General features: G+C 37.7%; 1 protein-coding gene across 1 annotated transcript in view; it reads left to right on the top strand.

The window, feature by feature from the left end:
• LOC308566645 (uncharacterized protein) overlaps positions 1–18,448 on the top strand; it is a gene marked incomplete at its 3' end in the record, with an annotated part of 68,961 nt that overhangs the window by 34,752 nt on the left and 15,761 nt on the right. The window contains exons 12-18 of the mRNA XM_081157150.1: positions 2,151–2,201; positions 7,054–7,104; positions 8,814–8,864; positions 10,181–10,231; positions 11,540–11,590; positions 13,303–13,353; positions 16,437–16,487. Of these exons, the coding sequence (XP_081013276.1) occupies positions 2,151–2,201; positions 7,054–7,104; positions 8,814–8,864; positions 10,181–10,231; positions 11,540–11,590; positions 13,303–13,353; positions 16,437–16,487 (357 nt within the window). The remainder of the gene's footprint in view (positions 1–2,150; positions 2,202–7,053; positions 7,105–8,813; positions 8,865–10,180; positions 10,232–11,539; positions 11,591–13,302; positions 13,354–16,436; positions 16,488–18,448) is intronic.

The raw sequence follows: 18,448 nt of genomic DNA, 5'->3' as shown, positions 1-18,448 counted from the left end.
GCTGTAACTACAAGGTTCACTTCTTATTCATGTTCTTCTATATCATGTGTCTCCTTAACCCACTAGCATCTGGCAACCATGATTTTGTTCCCTGTCGTCATGGGGTGTGTTTCTGTTTTGTCTGTTTGGTTATTTAGATTCGACGTGTAAGTGAGACATACTTTATTTGTCTTTCTTGTCTTATTTCACTAAGCATAACAGCCTTTTGGTCCATCCATGTTGTTGTAATTGGCAAGGTTTCCTTATTTCCATTTCTGAGCGATATTTCAATATATAATACATACTTTCTACATCTTCTTTTTTTCTTTATATATCAAAGGACACGTACATTGCTACCATATCTTGGCTATTGTAAGTAATGCTTCAGTGAACATAGGTGTGCAGATATCTTTTCAAATCTGAGTACATGCTTTTGTTGAAGAAATGCCCAGAAGTGGAATGGCAGTTTTATTTCTAATTTTCTGAGACATCTCCATGCTGATTTTCATAGTGACAGTACCAATGTACAATCCCAGGAATAGAGCTTGAGGCTTTCTCTTTTCTACACATCGTGGCCAACACTTGTGATTTATTTATTTATATCTTGAGGATAGCCATTCTGAAATGAGTGAGGTTGTCCTGCATTATGGCTTTCATTTGCATTTCCCTGATTGGTGATGCTGAGCTATATGTTTCTTTTAAACTGAGAGGCTTGCAGTTGACTTCCTCTAACATTTTATAAGCTTGGGGTACATCACATGCTCACTCCTAAACCACTTAGTGGTAACCTAGGTCCTGTGATTAGCTTAGTATAATCATTTCTCTTTCTGGAGCTGGGCAGATACCACCTTATTTGTGTATCAGTACAGTAAATGTCCAAATACAGCTGGGGGTCTCTAGCAAGAAGGAAGGCTATGGTAGGGAGTCAGCAATATTTACTGCAGGGATTCATAGGAGAGTAGTGAGCAAAAGTACCATAAGATTACATTTGTTGGGGTCACTCTGGTTTTGATATGAAGGGGAGATCAGGAAGCTTTTTCTGTAAAGGGCCTGATTTTAGGTCATGTGATCCGTCATATCTCCTCAAGACTGCCATTGTAATGTGAGAGCAATCATAGACAATATGTTAGTGAAAAAGGATGATTGTGTTCCAGTGAGACTTTATGTACAAAACCAGATGACAGGTTGTATTAGACCCCATGGGCCCTAGTTTGCAGAGCACTCATGTAGAGGACAGATTGAAGAAAACCACATAAGTGGAGTGGAAGACAAAGGAAGCTTTGCCTCCTTGGACTAGCATCAGGCCATGATGAAGCTTTCACCCATCCATGCTGAAATCAAGTCCAGAGGGTCAATTTATTTCATTTAAGATGATTGTGTTTTTCTAAGCCTATGTCTTTCTCATTTGTTCTGCTTAAAACATTTTAATTTATGAAGGAATAATAATGGTGTGATTTTTGCCCCTCTGAAAGGCAATCATTTGACTTGTGCAGTTGACATCAGCAAAATAAAGCAGAGAATGAAAAAAGGTCTAGTGCACATGATTTCATGATGATTAAGTGTAAAAAGTTAGTAGAGGGACAGAAATCTAAGCTGGTTCGTTCACAGGTCTCCAGCTTGTGCACTGGCCTGTGATTTGGACATTGAGAATAGGTCTTCATCAGATGAGTAGGGAAGAGCTACAGTAAACAGGAAAGACCAATTTTTTCCCACTCATGTTGAATTTGTTGGAATGTCCAGGGTAACTCAGCCTATATTTTAGATACAGTTTCTTTGACTTTTAACCTTGTCCTGTCAACAACTACCTTTCATAGGAGAGCCATGTTTTTAGTGCCCAGAGATATTAAGAAATATGTTGGAAACAAACCAATAGAACTCTGTAATCAATAGAAGACTATTGTACTATCTTTGATAATTATTGTTTTCCTCTCGTTCCCGCAGTTACTTGATGGACTCATATCTATTGTACAGAGGAATGAAACCCTGCTTAGTTGCAGAAAATTGCCAGTGTGATGTTTCACTTCCTTTATAGGCACTTTCATACAGTAGAGCATATTGTCTATGATTAGCATACTGCATTTTCTATTTTGAGTAATTGCCTTGTTTTTTTGTTTCATATTGTTTTCTGACACCATCATTTCTTTTATGTGTTCGTACCTTTCTTCAAACAGATCTCCAGGAATCTTCAGAAGAAGCATCAAGAAGAAGCAATTCCAAAAGAGGTATGCTTGAAATCACCCTCTGCCTCTAGTCATGTAGAACATAAAATTCCGCCTCATAAAAATGCCACATAATGCCATTTTGTTAGGGGTTCCCGAAACCACAACTATGTGCGCTTATTCACTAGAAAAATTTATAGGATTCAACATATACTTTTACTCCTATCTGTGAATTAAGAGAGTGGAAATATCATAGGACAATCAGCAAGGAGAAAAGGTGCATGTGACAAAGTATGGACAACACCAGGCACAAACTTGCAAGAGTTGTCTCCCTGTGGAGTTACCAGAATGTGCTCAAGTATTTCACTGTCACATTCTTACAACACATGTGAAATGCCATCTACCAGTCCCAGAGTCCCATTAAACTCACTGCCAAGGGTTTTATGGCACCCCAGTCACATAGGCATCTTCCCCATAGTGTGTGCCAAAATTCTAGATTGCCAGAAGGAAAGCAAGTGTCCAGAATGAATCCCATCAGTTGTTTAAAGTCCTGGATCACACTGGTTGGGTTCCTATAGTTTTTCTTAAATTCTTCCTTAATAGACTAGTATTCAGTATTATTTAAACAGTTAATTGTAGGTGATTTACAATCCGGAGCAATATTGTTGGAGAAGAAGTTCATTTGTTTAGACACAACTTCTAATATCCCATATGATAGGTTTATTTAAAAAAGTAAAAGGAGTTTTGAGTTAAGATGTAGTTCCTTTCCTGTATAATCACAGTATAACAAACTAAATGTGTTAAAAAGCGACATTTTGTTTAGTTTTTATAGCAAATGGATTACACTAAGTAAATGAATACTTGTTATTATTTACTGCTTTGTCTCACTAAAAAGTCACTAAACTTGGAATTGAACAATACTTCCCTGGAACCAAAAGCCAATGGTTAACGATAAAAACCAAAACACTTAGCCAGAAGGCAAGGATCCCAATGATTGGTTTTTAAACATATCTACCAGAGTACGGAAGTCATAGAGGCAATGCCCGTTGAGAAGCAGAGATAGTTTTACATATTATACCAACAAGGTCTCACTATGATCAACTTCATTCGTCAGAAGTCAAAACAGAATGAGGCATGTTGACTTCATTAGAACAAGACAATCCTTCTGCTCGCTGGATAATTGTCATGACACTAATTTTCTGAGAACCAGAGGCTCTAATGCCATTGTTCAAAAGAAAATCATAATAAATATTCAAATAGCTGAACTTGGGCTTAACAAATTATAATAAGAGCACAGAAATGTTTCACAATAAGAAGAATGCCAGTGTGCTACCCAGCTGTGGCACTGAGTTCATTGTGCCTGCCACGTGAAATGCATGAGGACACCTTGGACTTAGTAGACCTTCAACAAAACTTGTGTAGGTTGCTTTTGCAGATTATAGAAAACATGAAGATGAAATAGAGGTTTGACCTTGAAGGTGCTAATATTATCAGAGAGCTGTGCCTGGTTTATTTCTGTGTGTTCTTTTGAAACAGAATTTTCAAAGAAAATCTCATGAGTCAGTTATTCATTGGTCTTCTTAATGGTTTGCTATTGAACTCTCAGGTGTCTTTTAGGTACTAGGCATTATGCTGATGTTGCAGAATTCAAATATTTTAAAAACCTGATCCCTGCCCTCCAAGTGCTTGTTATTATCATTGTCATTTTTATTAATTCCTATACTTTTTTCAGTGCTTACTAGGTGCCAGAGCACACTAAGAGCTTACCCTTGTCATTATTATTTCTTTTCATTGGTGTGTAGTATGTGCCAGACACTTTAAATCCAAGACGAGAATTAGAGTTTGAAAAATGTGGATGAGGCCTTGGCCATGTACATCAGCTGTCTAAAGCGTTATCTCCAAACGCTTTAAAAGTGGTAGGTTTTGTCCCTGGTCAAGGCACATACCAGAATCAACCAAGAAATGCATAAGGAAGTGAAAGAAGAAATCACTGTTTCTCTCTCTCTTTGTTTCTCCCTTCCTGTCTCTTTCACAAATCAATTCAAAACAAAATTATTAAAACATAAAAAGTGTAGGTGGGATGTAAAGTAAGCATGCAAAACATGAAGAAGTTTGCCAGGTAAAGGGGCAGAAGGGTGATGTTTAGCAGGAGGAACATGTAGGGAGAGGACCCGTTTGGCAGCACAAACGGCAGTGCAAGGGATCCGATGTACAAGATAACTTTGTGGCATTAATGTGCAGTTCGGTTTTGATGGTGCACAATGTGTCCTGTGGGAATGGTTGGGAATGAGGTCAATACCTAGCTAAGGCAAGCTTATGAAAGTCTCCTACACCAGAAAGGAAGAGATCTTACCCTGTAGGCCTTGGGCTATCAGTCATATAGAATGCTCTTACTTCAGACAATAGGTGGCCTAATTAACTTTGGCAAAAAGAATGGTATACCAGGATTGTTTTGGTTTTCCATGATGTTATCAGGATCTCATTTGCCCTTTTTCAGCTGTGTGTTTGTCAGTGTTAATGTGTCCTTTCCTGTCCAGCTGCTTATCGAGGGCTCTGATGCATCATATTCTCACATGACAGTGTATAAAGGCTGGAAGGACTGCTTTTCCCTATGTTTTTCTCCTTCCCTCTGAAATTTCTTTTTAAAAATATAGTTGGCACACAATATATGACTTTAAGGTGTACAGCATGGTTCTTTGACATTTACATACCTCAGGATGTGATGACCACGCTAAGTCTAGTCACACCCTCTATGTCCGTGCAAAGTTACTATGATACTAACGCATTCCCTGTGCTGTACACTGCATCCGAGGTGCTCACATATGCTATAGCTGCAAGATTCACTTCTTATTCAAGTTCTTCTATGTCATGCGTCTCCTCAACTCACTAGCATCTGGCAACCATGAGTTTTTCCCCTGTAGCTATAGGGTGTGTTTCTGTTTTGTTTGTTTTAGATTCCACATGTAAGAGAGACATACTATATTTGTTTTTGTCTGTCTTATTTCACTTAGCTTAACAGCCTCTTGGTCCATCCACGTTCTCATAAATGGCAAGACTTCCTTCTTTTCATGTCTGAGTGATATTTCATTATATACCATATAATTTTCTTTCTTTATCTATCAAAGGACACCTACATTGCTTTCATATGTTGGCTATTGTAAGTACTGTTGCAGTGAACATAGGGGTGCATATATCTTTTCAAATCTGTGTTCCTGCTTTTGTTGAAGAAATGCCCAGAAGTGGAATGGCAGTTTTATTTCTAATTTTCTGAGGCATCTCCATGCTGTTTTCCATAGTGACTATACCAATTTACAATGCCAAGAGCAAGGCACGAGGCTTTCTCTTTTCTCCATATGGTGGCCAACACTGTTTTTATTTATTTATTTATTTATTTATTTATTTATGTATTTATTTATTTATTCATATCTTGAGGAAAGCTGTTCTGAGAGGAGTGAGGTGGTCCTGCATTATGGCTTTCATTTGCATTTCCCTGATTACTGATGTTGAGCTCTATGTTTCTTTTAAATAAAGGAAGATAACTGAGAGGCTTCCAGTAGACTTCCGCTAACATTTTTTCGGCTTGGGCTACATCACAGGTTAACTCCTAAACCACTTAGTGGTAACCTAGGTCCTGTGATTAGATTAGTATAATCAGTTCTGTTTTTGGAGCTGGGCAGATACCACCTTATTTGTGGTATCAGGACAGTAAATGTCCAAATACAGCTAGGGGTCTCCAGCAAGAAGGAAAACTAGGGCAGGGAGTCAGCAATATTTACTGCAGGAATTCATGGGAGAGTACTGAGCAGAAGTGTCACAAGATTATATTTGATGGTGGCACTCTGGTTGTGATATAAAGGAGGGCTCAACAAGCTTTTTCTATAAAGGGCCTGATTGTAGGCAGTGTCGTCTGTCGTATCCCCTCAAGTCTGCCATTGAGAGCAGTCATAGACAATATGTCAGTGAAAAGACATGGCTGTGTTCCAATGAGAGTTTATGTACAAAACCAGATGACAGGTTGTATTGGACCCCATGGGCCCTAGTTTGCAAAGCCCTCATGAAGGGGACAGATTGAAGGAAACCACATAAAGGGAGTGGAAGACAAAGGAAGCTTTGCCTCCTTGGACTAGCATCAGGCCATGATGAGGCTTTCACCCATTCATGCTGAAATCAAGTAAGGATTGTGTTTTTCTAGGTGTATGTCTTTCTCATTTGTTCTGCTTAAAAAATCTTAATTTATGAAGGAATAATAATAGTTGCTGTTATTTTTGCCCCTGTGAAAACCAATCATTTGACTTGGGCAGTTGACAGCAGCAAAATAAAGCAGAGAAGGAAAAGCTGGTTCATTCATAGGTCTCCAGCTTGTGCACTGGCGTGTGAACTGGAGGTGCAGAATACGACTTTATTAGATGAACAGGGAAGAGCAACAGTTCAACAGGAAAGACCAGATTTTCCCCATACATGATCAGTTTGTTGGAATATCTGTGGGGAACTCAGCCTACATTTTAGATATAGATTCTTTCACTTTTTACCTTGCCCTGTGAACAACTACCTTTCATAGGAAAGACATGTTCTTAGTGTCATAAGTTATTAACAAAGATGTTAGAAACAAACAAATAGAACTCTGTAATCACTAGAACCCTATTGTACTGTCTTTGAGAATTATTGTTTTTCTCTCGCTACCCCAGTTACTTGACTAATTCATATCTGTTGTACAAGGGAATGAAACTGTGCTTAGTCCAAGAAAACAGCCAGTGTGATGTTTCATTTCTGTTTTAGTCACTTTCATACAGTAGAGCATGTTGTCTATCATGAGGATTCTGCATTTTCTATTTTGAGTAAATTGTATTGTTGTTTGTTTCACATTGTTTTCTGTGTTCATCGTTTGATTTATCTTTTCATTCCTTTATTCAAATAGGTCTACTGCAATGTACAAAAAAAGGAATAAGAAGACCCAGTTCCAAGAGAGGTATGCCTGAAATCACCCTCTGCCTCTAATCATGTGGAACATACCATCTGGCATCATAAAAATGCCACATAATACCATTCTCTTAGGGGTTCCGACCCACACCTAGGTGGGCTTACTCGCTAGAAAAATTCATAGGACTCAACATGTAGTTTTACTTGTACCTGTGATTTACTAGAGTGGAAGGATCATAGGACAATTGGGAAGGAGAAAAGGAGTGTGTGACAAAGTGTGGAGGACACGAGGCACAAGCTTGCAAGAGCTGTCTCGCTGTGGAGTTCCCAGGATGTGCTCAAGTATTCCACTGTCAAATTCTGACAAGACATGTGAAATGCCATCTACCAAACCCCAGAGTCCTTTTAGACCCAGTGCCAAGGCTTGTATGGCACCCTAGTCACATTGGCATCTTCCCCATAGTGTGTGCCAAAATTCTAGATGGCCAGATGGCAAGCAAGTGTTCAGAATGAATCCCATTGGTTGTACACACTCCTAGATCACGCTGGATGGGCTCCTATCGTGCTTCTTAATTTCTTCCTTAAGAGACTAGTATTTATTATTATTTAAACAGTTAATTGTAAGAGATTTAGAAACTTGACCAATATTGTTGGAGCAGTTCATTTATTTACTCACCACTTCAAATATCCCATATGATATGTTTATATAACAAAGTAAAAGAATTTTAAGTTAAGCAGTTGCATGTGTCCTCTTTAATCACAGTATGAGAAACTTAACATATTAAGACAGGATCTTTTGTTTAGTTTTAATAGCAAATGGATTACACTAAGTATATAAATATTTGTTATTGCATATTGATTTGTCTCAGCAAAATGTCACTAAAACTAGGAACTGAACAATACTTTCTTGGAATCAGAAACGAATGCTAAAGGATAAAAATGACTCCACTTAGCCAGTGGGCAAAGATTCGAATGAGATTGGTTTTGTTCTTCTTAAAGAATCTTCATTGGTGAAGGAAAATAATATTTGCTGTTATTTTTCCCCTGTGAAAGCCATCGTTAAGAGCCCCTGTTAGACTAAGGCCGTTGACTGTAGCAAAATAAAGAAGAGAAAGGAAAGAGGTCTAGTTCATATGATTTCATGATAATTAAATGTAAATATTATGGAGAGGGAAACCTAAGACGGTTCATTCATAGGTCTCCAGTGTGCACACTGCCATGTGAACTGGAGATGCAGAATGGGACTTTATTAGATGAACAGGGAAGAGCAACAGCTCAACAGGAAAGACCAATTTTTCCACATACATGTTGAGTTTCTTGGGGTATCCATGGGTAACTCAACGTATATTTTGGAAACAGTTTCTTTGACTTTTTACCTCGTCCTTTCAATAACTGCCTTTCACAGGAGAGCCATGTTTTTAGTGTCATAAGATATTAAGAAAAACTTTAGAAACAAAGAAACAGAGCTCTGTAATCACTCGAACACTACTGTAATGTATTGGAGAATTATTGTTTTTCTTTCGCTACCTTAGTTTCTTGATTCATTCAGAACTATTGTCAAAAGGAATTAAGTGTCCCTAGAGAAAATTGCCAGTGTGATGTTTTATGTCATTTATAGGCACTTACATACCTTAGAGAAGGCTGTCTATGATTAGGATTCTGCATTTTCTATTTTGAGGAAATTGCCTTGTTTTTTTGTTTCACATTGTTTTCTGACATCATTGTTTCACTTATCTTTTTGTTCCTCTATTCAAATAGATCTACTGCAATCTACAGAAGAAGCAGTAAGAAGACCCAGTTCCAAGAGAGGTATGCTTGAATCACCCTCTGCCTCTAATCATGTGGAACATACCATCCCGCATCAGAAAATTGTCACATAATGCCATTCTGACAGGGCTTCCTGAACCCACAGCTAGTTGGGCTTACTCACTAGAAAATTCATAGGACTCAACATGTAGTTTTACTCTTACCTATGATTTGGGAGAGTGGAAGGATCATCGGACAATCAGGAAAGAGAAAATATGTGTGTGACAAGGTGTGGAGGACACCAGGCACTCACTTGCAAATCTCTCTCCGTGTAGAGTTCCCAGGATGTGCTCAAGTATTCCACTGTCAAATTCTGACAAGACATGTGAAATGCATCTACCAGCCCCAGAGTCCCTTTAGAGTCAGTGCCAAGGGTTTTATGGCACCCTAGTCAGATGGGCATCTTCCCCACAGTGTGTGCCAAAATTCTAGATGGCCAGAAGGCAAGTAAGTATTCAGAATGAATCCCATTGGTTGTACAGACTCCTGGATCACATTGGACGGGCCTCCTATAGTGTTTCTTAATGTCTTCCTTAATACACTAGTATTTATTATTATTTAAACAGTTAATTGTAAGAGATTTAGAAACTTGAGCAATATTGTTGGAGAAGAAGTTCATTTATTTAGTCATCACTTCCAATATCCCATATGATATCTTTATGTAACAAAGTAAAAGGATTATAAGTTAAGAGGTTGCATGTGTCCTCTATAATCACAGTATGAGAAACTTAACGTGTTTAGACAGGATCTTTTGTTTAGTTTTTATAGAAAATGGATTACACTAAGTATATAAATACTATTTATTGCATATTGAATTGTCTCAGCAAAATGTCACTAAAACTAGGAACTGAACGATACGTTTTTGGAATCAGAAACCAATGGTTAAGGATAAAAATGACTCCACTTAGCCAGTGGGCACGGATCCGAATGAGATTGGTTTTGTTCCTCTTAAAGAATCTTCATTGATGAAGGAAAATAATATTTGCTGTTATTTTCTCCCCTGTGAGAGCCATCGTTAAAAGCCCCCGTTAGACTAAGGCGGTTGACTGTAGCAAAATAAATAAGAGAAAGGAAAGAGGTCTAGTTCATATGATTTCATGATAATTAAATGTAAATGTTATCATGGAGAGAGAAATGTAAGATGGTTAATTCATAGGTCTCTAGTGTGCACACTGGCGTGTGAACTGCAGGTGGAGATTGGGACTTTATTAGATGAACAGGGAAGAGCAACAGGTCCACAGGAAAGACCAGTGTTTTTCCATACATGTTGAGGTTGTTGGGGTGTCCATGGGTATCTTTTTTTCCCTTCATTCAAATAGATCTACTGCAATCTACAGAAGAAGCAGTAAGAAGACCCAGTTCCAAGAGAGGTATGCTTGAAATCACCCTCTGCCTGTAATCATGTGCAACATACCATCCCACATCATAAAATTGTCACATAATGTTATTCTGACAGCGGTTCCTGAACCCACAGCTAGACAGGCTTATTCACTAGAAAATTCATAGGACTCAACATGTAGTTTTACTCTTACCTATGATTTACTTGAGTGGAAGGATCATAGGACAATCAGGAGAGAGAAAATGTGTGTGTGACAAAGTGTGGAGGACCTGGGTACCCGCTTGCAAGTCTCTCTCCCTGTGGAGTTCCCAGGATGTGGTCAAGTCTTCCACTGTCAAATTCTGACAAGACATGTGAAATGCCATCTACTAAACCACAGAGTCCCTTTAGAGTCAATGCCAAGGGTTTTATGGCACCCTAGTCACATGGGCATCTTCCCCATAATGTGTGCCCAAATTCGAGATGGCCAGATGGCAAGCAAGTGTTGAGAATGAATCCCATTGATTGTACAAACTCCTGGATCATGCTGGACGAGCTCCTATAGTGTTTCTTAATTTCCTCCTTAAGAGACTAGTATTTATTATTATTTAAACAGTTAATTGTAAGAGATTTAAAAACTTGAGCAATATTGTTGGAGAAGAAGTTCATTTAGTCACCACTTCAAATATCCCATATGACATCTTTATGTAAAAAAGTAAAATGATTTTAATTTAAGAGGTTGTATGTTTCCTCTATAATCACAGTATGAGAAACTTGTTAAGACAGTATCTTTTGTTTAGTTTTTATAGCAAATGGATTACACTAACTATATAAATACTTGGTATTGCATATTGATTTGACTCAGCAAATAGTCACTAAAACTAGGAACTGAACAATATTTTCCTGGAATTAGAAACCAATGCTTAGGGATAAAAACGACTCCCCTTAGCCAGTGGGCAAGGATCCCAATGACATTCGTTTTGTTGTTCTTAAAGAATCTTCATTTACGAAGGAAAATAATATTTGCTGTTATTTTCTGCTTTGTGAAAACCATCACTAAGAGCCCCTGTTAGACTAAGGCCGTTGACTGTAGCAAAATAAAGAAGAGAAAGGAAAGAGGTCTAGTTCATATGATTTCATAATAATTAAATGTAAGTGTTATCATGGAGAGAGAAATCCAAGGTGGTTCACTGATAGGTCTCCAGCGTGCACACTGGCGTGTGAAGTGGAGGTGGAGAATGGGACTTTATTAAATGAACAGGGAAGAGCAATAGCTCAACAAGAAAGACCAGATTTTTTCCATACATGTTGAGGTTGTTGGGGTGTCCATGGGCATCTTTTTTTTCCTTTATTCAAATAGATCTACTGCAATCGACAGAAGAAGCAGTAAGAAAACCCAGTTCCAAGAGAGGTATGCTTGAAATCACCCTCTCCCTCTAATCATGTGGAACATACCATCCCGCATCAGAAAATTGTCACATAATGCCATTCTGACAGGGCTTGCTGAACCCACAGCTAGGTGGGCTTACTCACTAGAAAATTCATAGGACTCAACATGTAGTTTTACTCTTACTTATGATTTACTAGAGTGGTAGGATCATAGGAAATTCTGGAAGGAGAATATGTGTGTGTGACAAAGTGTGGAGGACAGCAGGCACTTGCTTGCAAGTCTCTCTCCCTGTGGAGTTCCCAGGATGTGGTCAAGTCTTCCACTGTCAAATTCTGACAAGAAATGTGAAATGACATCTACCAAACCGCAGAGTCCCTTTAGACTCAGTGCCAAGGGTTTTATGGCACCCTAGTCACATCGGCATCTTCCCCATAATGTGTGCATAAATTCTAGATGGCCAGATGGCAAGCAAGTGTTCAGAATGAATCCCATTGTTTGTACAAATCCCTGGATCAGGCTGGACGGGCTCATATAGTGTTTCTTAATTTCTTCCTTAATAGACTAGTAGTTATTATTATTTAAATAGTTAACTGTAACAGATTTTCAAACTTGAGCAATATTGTTGGAGAAGTTCATTTATTTAGTCACCACTTCCAAAATCCCATATGATATCTTTATTTAAAAAAGTAAAAGAATTTTAAGTTAAGAGGTTGTGTATTTCCTCTATAATCACAGTATGAGAAACTTAACATGTTAAGACAGGATCTTTTGTTTAGTTTTTATAACAAATGTATTGCACAATGTATATAAATATTTGTTATTGCATATTGATTTGTCTCAGCAAAAACTCACTAAAACTAGGTACTGAAAAATACTATCCTGGAATCAGAAACCAATGTTTCAGGATAAAAACGAGTCTACTTAGACAGTGGTCAAGGATCCCGATGAGATTGGTTGTGTTCTTCTTAAAGAATCTTCATTGGTGAAGGAAAATAATATTTGCTGTTATTTTTCCCCTGTGAAAGCCATCGTTAAGAGCCCCTGTTAGACTAAGGCCGTTGACTGTAGCAAAATAAAGAAGAGAAAGGAAAGAGGTCTAGTTCATATGATTTCATGATAATTAAATGTAAATGTTATCATGGAGAGAGAAATGTAAGGTGGTTCATTCATAGATCTTTATTGTGCACACTGGCGTGTGAAGTGGAGGTGGAGAATGGGACTTTATTAGATGAACAGGGAAGAGCAATAGCTCAACAGGAAATACCAGTTTTTTTCCATACATGTTGAGTTTGTTGGGCTATCCAAAGCATAACACACCCAACATTTTGGATACAGCTTCTATGACTTTTTACCCTGTTTTTTCAACAACTCCTTTTCATAGGCGTGCCATGTTTTTAGTGTCATAAAATATTAAGGAAAAGTTTAGAAAGAAAGAAATGGAACACTGTAATCACTAGAACACTGTTGTACTAGCTTTGACAATTATTGTTTTTATTTCACTACGCTAGTTTCTTGATTCATTCAGAATTATTGTCAAAAGGAATTAAATGTCCTTAGAGAAAATTGCCAGGGCGATGTTTCATTTCATTTATAGGCACTTAAACAGAGTACAGACGGCTGTCTATCATTAGGTTTCTGCATTTTGTATGTTGAGGAAATTGCCTTGTTTTGTTTTCCACATTATTTTCTGACATCATCATTTCATTTATCTTTTTGTTCCTCTATTCAAATAGATCTACTGCAATCTACAGAAGCAGCAGTAAAAAGACCAAGTTCCAAGAGAGGTATGCTTGAAATCACTGTCTGCCTCTAATCATGTGGAACATACCATCCAGCATCATAAAATTGTCACATAATGCCATTCTGATAGGGGTTTCTGAACCCACACCTAGGTGGGCTTACTCACTAGAAATTCAAAGGATCAACATGTAGTTTTACTCTTACCTATGATTTGGGAGAGTGGAAGGATCATAGGACAATCAGGAAAGTGAAAATGTGTGTGTGACAAAGTTGGAGGACACCAGGCACCCGCTTGCATGAGCTCTCTCCCTGTGGAGTTCCCAGGATGTGCTCAAGTATTCCACTGTCAAATTCTGACAAGACATGTGATATGCAATCTACCAAACCCCAGAGTCCCTTTAGACTCAGTGCCAAGGATTTTATGGCACCTTAGTCACATCGGCATCTTCCCCACAGTGTGAGCTAAAATTCTAGATGGCCAGATGGCAAGCAATTGTTCAGAATGAATCTCATTGGTTGTACAGACTCCTGGATCACGCTGGACAGGCCTCCTATAGTGTTTCTTAATTTCTTCCTTAATACACTAGTATTTATTATTATTTAAACAGTTAATTGTAAGAGATTTTAAAACTTGAGCAATATTGTTTGAGAAGAAGTTCATTTATTTAGTCACCACTTCAAATATCCCATATGATATCTTTATGTAAAAAAGTAAAAGCATTTTAAGTTAAGAGGTTGTATGTTTCCTCTATAATCACAGTATGAGAAACTTAATGTGTTAAGACAGGATCTTTTGTTTAGATTTTATAGAAATGGATTACACTAAGTATATAAATACTTGTTATTGCATTTTGATTTGTCTCAGCAAAAAGTCACTAAAAGTAGGAAGTGAACAATACATTTTTGGAATCAGAAACTAATGCTTAAGGATAAAAACAACTCCACTTAGCCAGTTGGGAAGGATCCCAATGAGATTGGTTTTGTTCTTATTGAAGAATCTTCATTTACGAAGGAAAATAATATTTGCTGTTATTTTCTCTCCTTTTAAAGCCATCGTTAAAGAGCCCCTGTTAGACTAAGGCCGTTGAATGTAGCAAAACAAATAAGAGAAAGGAAAGAGGTCTAGTTCATATGATTTATAATAATTAAATGTAAATATTATCATGGAGGCAGAATTCTAAGACTGTTCATTCATCGGCCTCCAGTGTGCAGACTTGCATGAGAACTGGAGGTGGAGAATAAGACTTTATTAGGTGAACAAGAAAGAGAAACAGCTCAATAGGAAAGACGAGTTTTTTTCCATATATGTTGAGGTTTTTGGGGTGTCCATGGGTATCTTTTTGTTCCTTTATTCAAATATATCTACTGCAATCTACAGAAGAAGCAGTAAGAAGACCCAGTTCCAAGAGAGGTATGCTTGAAATCACCCTCTGCCTCTAATCATGCGGAACAAAGCATCCCACATCATAAAATTGTCACATAATGCCATTCTGGTAGGGGTTCCTGAACCCACACGTAGATGGGCTTACTCACTAGAAAATTTATAGGATTCAACATGTAGTTTTACTCTTACCTATGATTTAGTAGAGTGGAAGGATCATAGGACAATTAGGAAAGAGAAAATGTGTGTGTGACAAAGTGTTGAGGACACCGGGCACCCACTTGCATGAACTCTCTTGCTGTGTAGTTCCCAGGATGTACTCAAGTATTCCACTGTCAAATTCTGACAAGACATGTGAAATGCCATCTACCAGTCCCAGAGTCCCTTTAGACTCAGTGCCAAGGGTTTTATGGCACCTAGTCACATCGGCATCCTCCCCATAGTGTGTCCCAAAATTCTAGATGGCCAGATGGCAAGCAGATGTTCAGAATGAATCCCATTGGCTGTACAGACTCCTGGATCACGCTGGACAGGTCTCCTATAGTGTTTCTTAATTTCTTCCTTAATACACTAGTATTTATTATTATTTGAACAGTTAATTGTAAGAGATTTAATAACTTGAGCAATATTGTTGGAGAAGAAGTTCATTTATTTAGTCACCACTTCAAATATCCCATATGATATCTTTATGTAAAACCTAAAAGCATTTTAAGTAAAGTGGTTGCGTGTGTCCTCTATAATCACAGTATGAGAAACTTAACATGTTAAGACAGGATCTTTTGTTTAGTTTTTATAGAAATGGATTACACTAAGTATATAAATACTTGTTATTGCATATTGATTTGTCTCAGCAAAAAGTCACTAAAACTAGGAACTGAACAATACTTTCTTGGAATGAGAAATCAATGCTTAGGGATAAAAATGACGCCCCTTAGCCAGTGGGTAAGGATCCCAATGAGATTGGTTTTGTTCTTATTAAAGTATCTTCATTTACGAAGGAAAATAATATTTGCTGTTATTTTGTCTCCTGTGAAAGCCATTGTTAAGAGCTCTTGTTAGACTTAGGCCATTGACTGTAGCAAAATAAAGAAGAGAAAGGAAAGAGGTCTAGTTCATATGATTTCATGATAATTAAATGTAAATGTTATCATGGAGAGAGAAACCTAAGACGGTTCATTCATAAGTCTCCAGTGTGCACACTGGCATGTGAACTGGAGGTGCAGAATACGACTTTATTAGATGAACAGGGAAGAGCAAGAGTTCAACAGGAAAGACCAGATTTTCCCATACATGATCAGTTTGTTGGAATATCCATGGGTAACTCAGCCTACATTTTAGATACAGATTTTTCACTTTTTACCTTTCCCTGTGAACAACTACCTTTCATAGGAGAGCCATGTTTTTAGTGTCATAAGTTATTAACAAAGATGTTAGAAACAAACAAATAGAACTCTGTAATCACTAGAACCCTATTATACTGTCTTTGAGAATTATTGTTTCTCTCTCACTACCCCAGTTACTTGATTAATTCATATGGATTGTAGAAGGGAATGAAACTGTGCTTAGTCCAAGAAAACTGCCAGTGTGATGTTTCATTTCTGTTTTAGTCACTTTCATACAGTAGAGCATGTTGTCTATCATGAGGATTCTGCATTTTCTATTTTGAGTAAATTGCATTGTTGTTTGTTTAACATTGTTTTCTGTGTTCATCATTTGATTTATCTTTTCATTCCTTTATTCAAATAGGTCTACTGCAATCTACAAAAAAAGCAATAAGAAGACCCAGTTCCAGGAGAGGTATGCTTGAAATCACCCTCTGCCTCTAATCATGTGGAACATACCATCTGGCATTATAAAAATGCCACATAATACCATTCTCTTAGGGGTTCTGACTCACACCTAGGTGGGCTTACTCACTAGAAAAATTCATAGGACTCAACATGTAGTTTTACTTGTACCTGTGATTTACTAGAGTGGAAGGATCATAGGACAATCGGGAAGGAGAAAAGGTGTGTGTGACAACGTGTGGAGGACACGAGGCACATGCTTGCAAGAGCTCTCTTGCTGTGGAGTTCCCAGGATGTGCTCAAGTATTCCACTGTCAAATTCTGACAAGACATATGAAATGCCATTTACCAGTTCCAGAGTCCTGTTAAACTTAGTGCCAAGGGTTTTATGGCATCCTAGTCACATCAGCATCTTCCCCATAGTGTGTGCCAAAATTCGAGATGGCCAGATGGAAAGCAAGTGTTCAGAATGAATCCCATTGGTTATACAACTCCTGGATCAACCTGAGTGGGCTCCTATAGTTTTTCTTTATTTCTTCCTTAATAGACTAGTATTCAGTGTTATTTGAACAGTTAATTGTAGGTGATTTCAAATCCAGAGGAATATTGTTGGACAAGAAGTTAATTTCTTTCTTCACGACTTCTAATATCCCAGCTTTATGTAAAAAATAAAAGGATTTTAAGATAAGAGGTAGTAGGTTTCCACTATAATCACAGTATAACACACTGGACTTTTTAGGAAAAGATCTTTTGTTTAGTTTTTACAGCAAATGGATTAAACTAAGTAAAGAAATCCTTGTTATTACATACTGCTTTGTCTCACTGGAAAGTCACTAATCTAGGAACTGAAGAATAGTTCCGTGGAACCAGAAACAATTGTTAAGGATAAGACTGCCAACACTTAGCCAGTGGGCAAGGATCCCAATGAGATTGGTTTCTAAACATCTACCAGTAGTACAGAAGTCAGAGGCAATGGCAGTTGAGAAGCAGAGGTTATGTTACATATTATACCAACAAGGTCTCACTATGATCAACTTCATTCATCACAAGTCAAAACAGAATGAGGCATGTTGACTTCATTAGAACAAGACGGTCCTTCTACTTGTTGAATAATTGTCATGACACTAGTTTCCTTAGAACCACATGCTGTATTGCCATTGTTCAAAAAATAATCGTAATAAATATTCAAATAATGCTATACGGACTTAACAAATTATAATAAGAGCAGAGAAATATTTCACAATAAGTAGAATGGCAGTGTGCTACCCAGCTGTGGCACTGAGTTGATTGTGCCTGCCACGTGAAATGCATGAGGACACCTTAAACTTAGTATACCTTCAACCAGAGCTTGTGTAAGTTGGTTTTTCAAATTATAGAAAACATAAAGATGAAATAGAGGTTTGATCTTGAAGGTGTTCATAATATCAGAGAACTTTGCCTGGTTTATTTCTGTGTGTTTTTCAGAAACAGAATTTTGAAAGAAAATTAAAAATTCAGTTAATCATCGATCCTCTTAATGGTTTGCTATTGAACTCTCAGGTATCATTTAGGTGGTAGGTGTTATACTGATGTTGCAGAATTCAAACATTTAAAAACCCGCTCCCTGCCCTCCAAGAGCTTATTATCATTGTCATTTTTATTATTTCCTATGCTTCACTCAATGCATACTAGATGGCAGAGTGCACTAGGAGCTTACCCTTGTCATTATTTATTCTTTTCATTGGTGTGTAGTATGTGCCAGACACTTTAGAGCCATGATGAGGACTAGAGTTTGAGAAATGTGGGTGAGGCCTTGGCCAGGTAGGTCAGTTGGTTAAAGCGTTGTCCCCAAATGTGTAAGTTGTCGGTTTCGTCTCTGGTCAGGGCACATACCAGAATCAACCAAGGAATGCATAAGGAAGTGGAAAAAGAAATCACTGTTTCTCTATCTCTGTTTCTCCCTTCCTGTCTCTGTTAGAAATCAATTTAAAA

Source organism: Miniopterus schreibersii (genome assembly GCF_964146895.1).
Source record: "Miniopterus schreibersii genome assembly, chromosome: 1".
NCBI lineage: Eukaryota > Metazoa > Chordata > Mammalia > Chiroptera > Miniopteridae > Miniopterus > Miniopterus schreibersii.
Note: the sequence above shows the minus strand (reverse complement) of the source record. Positions and strands in the feature narration are given on the sequence as shown.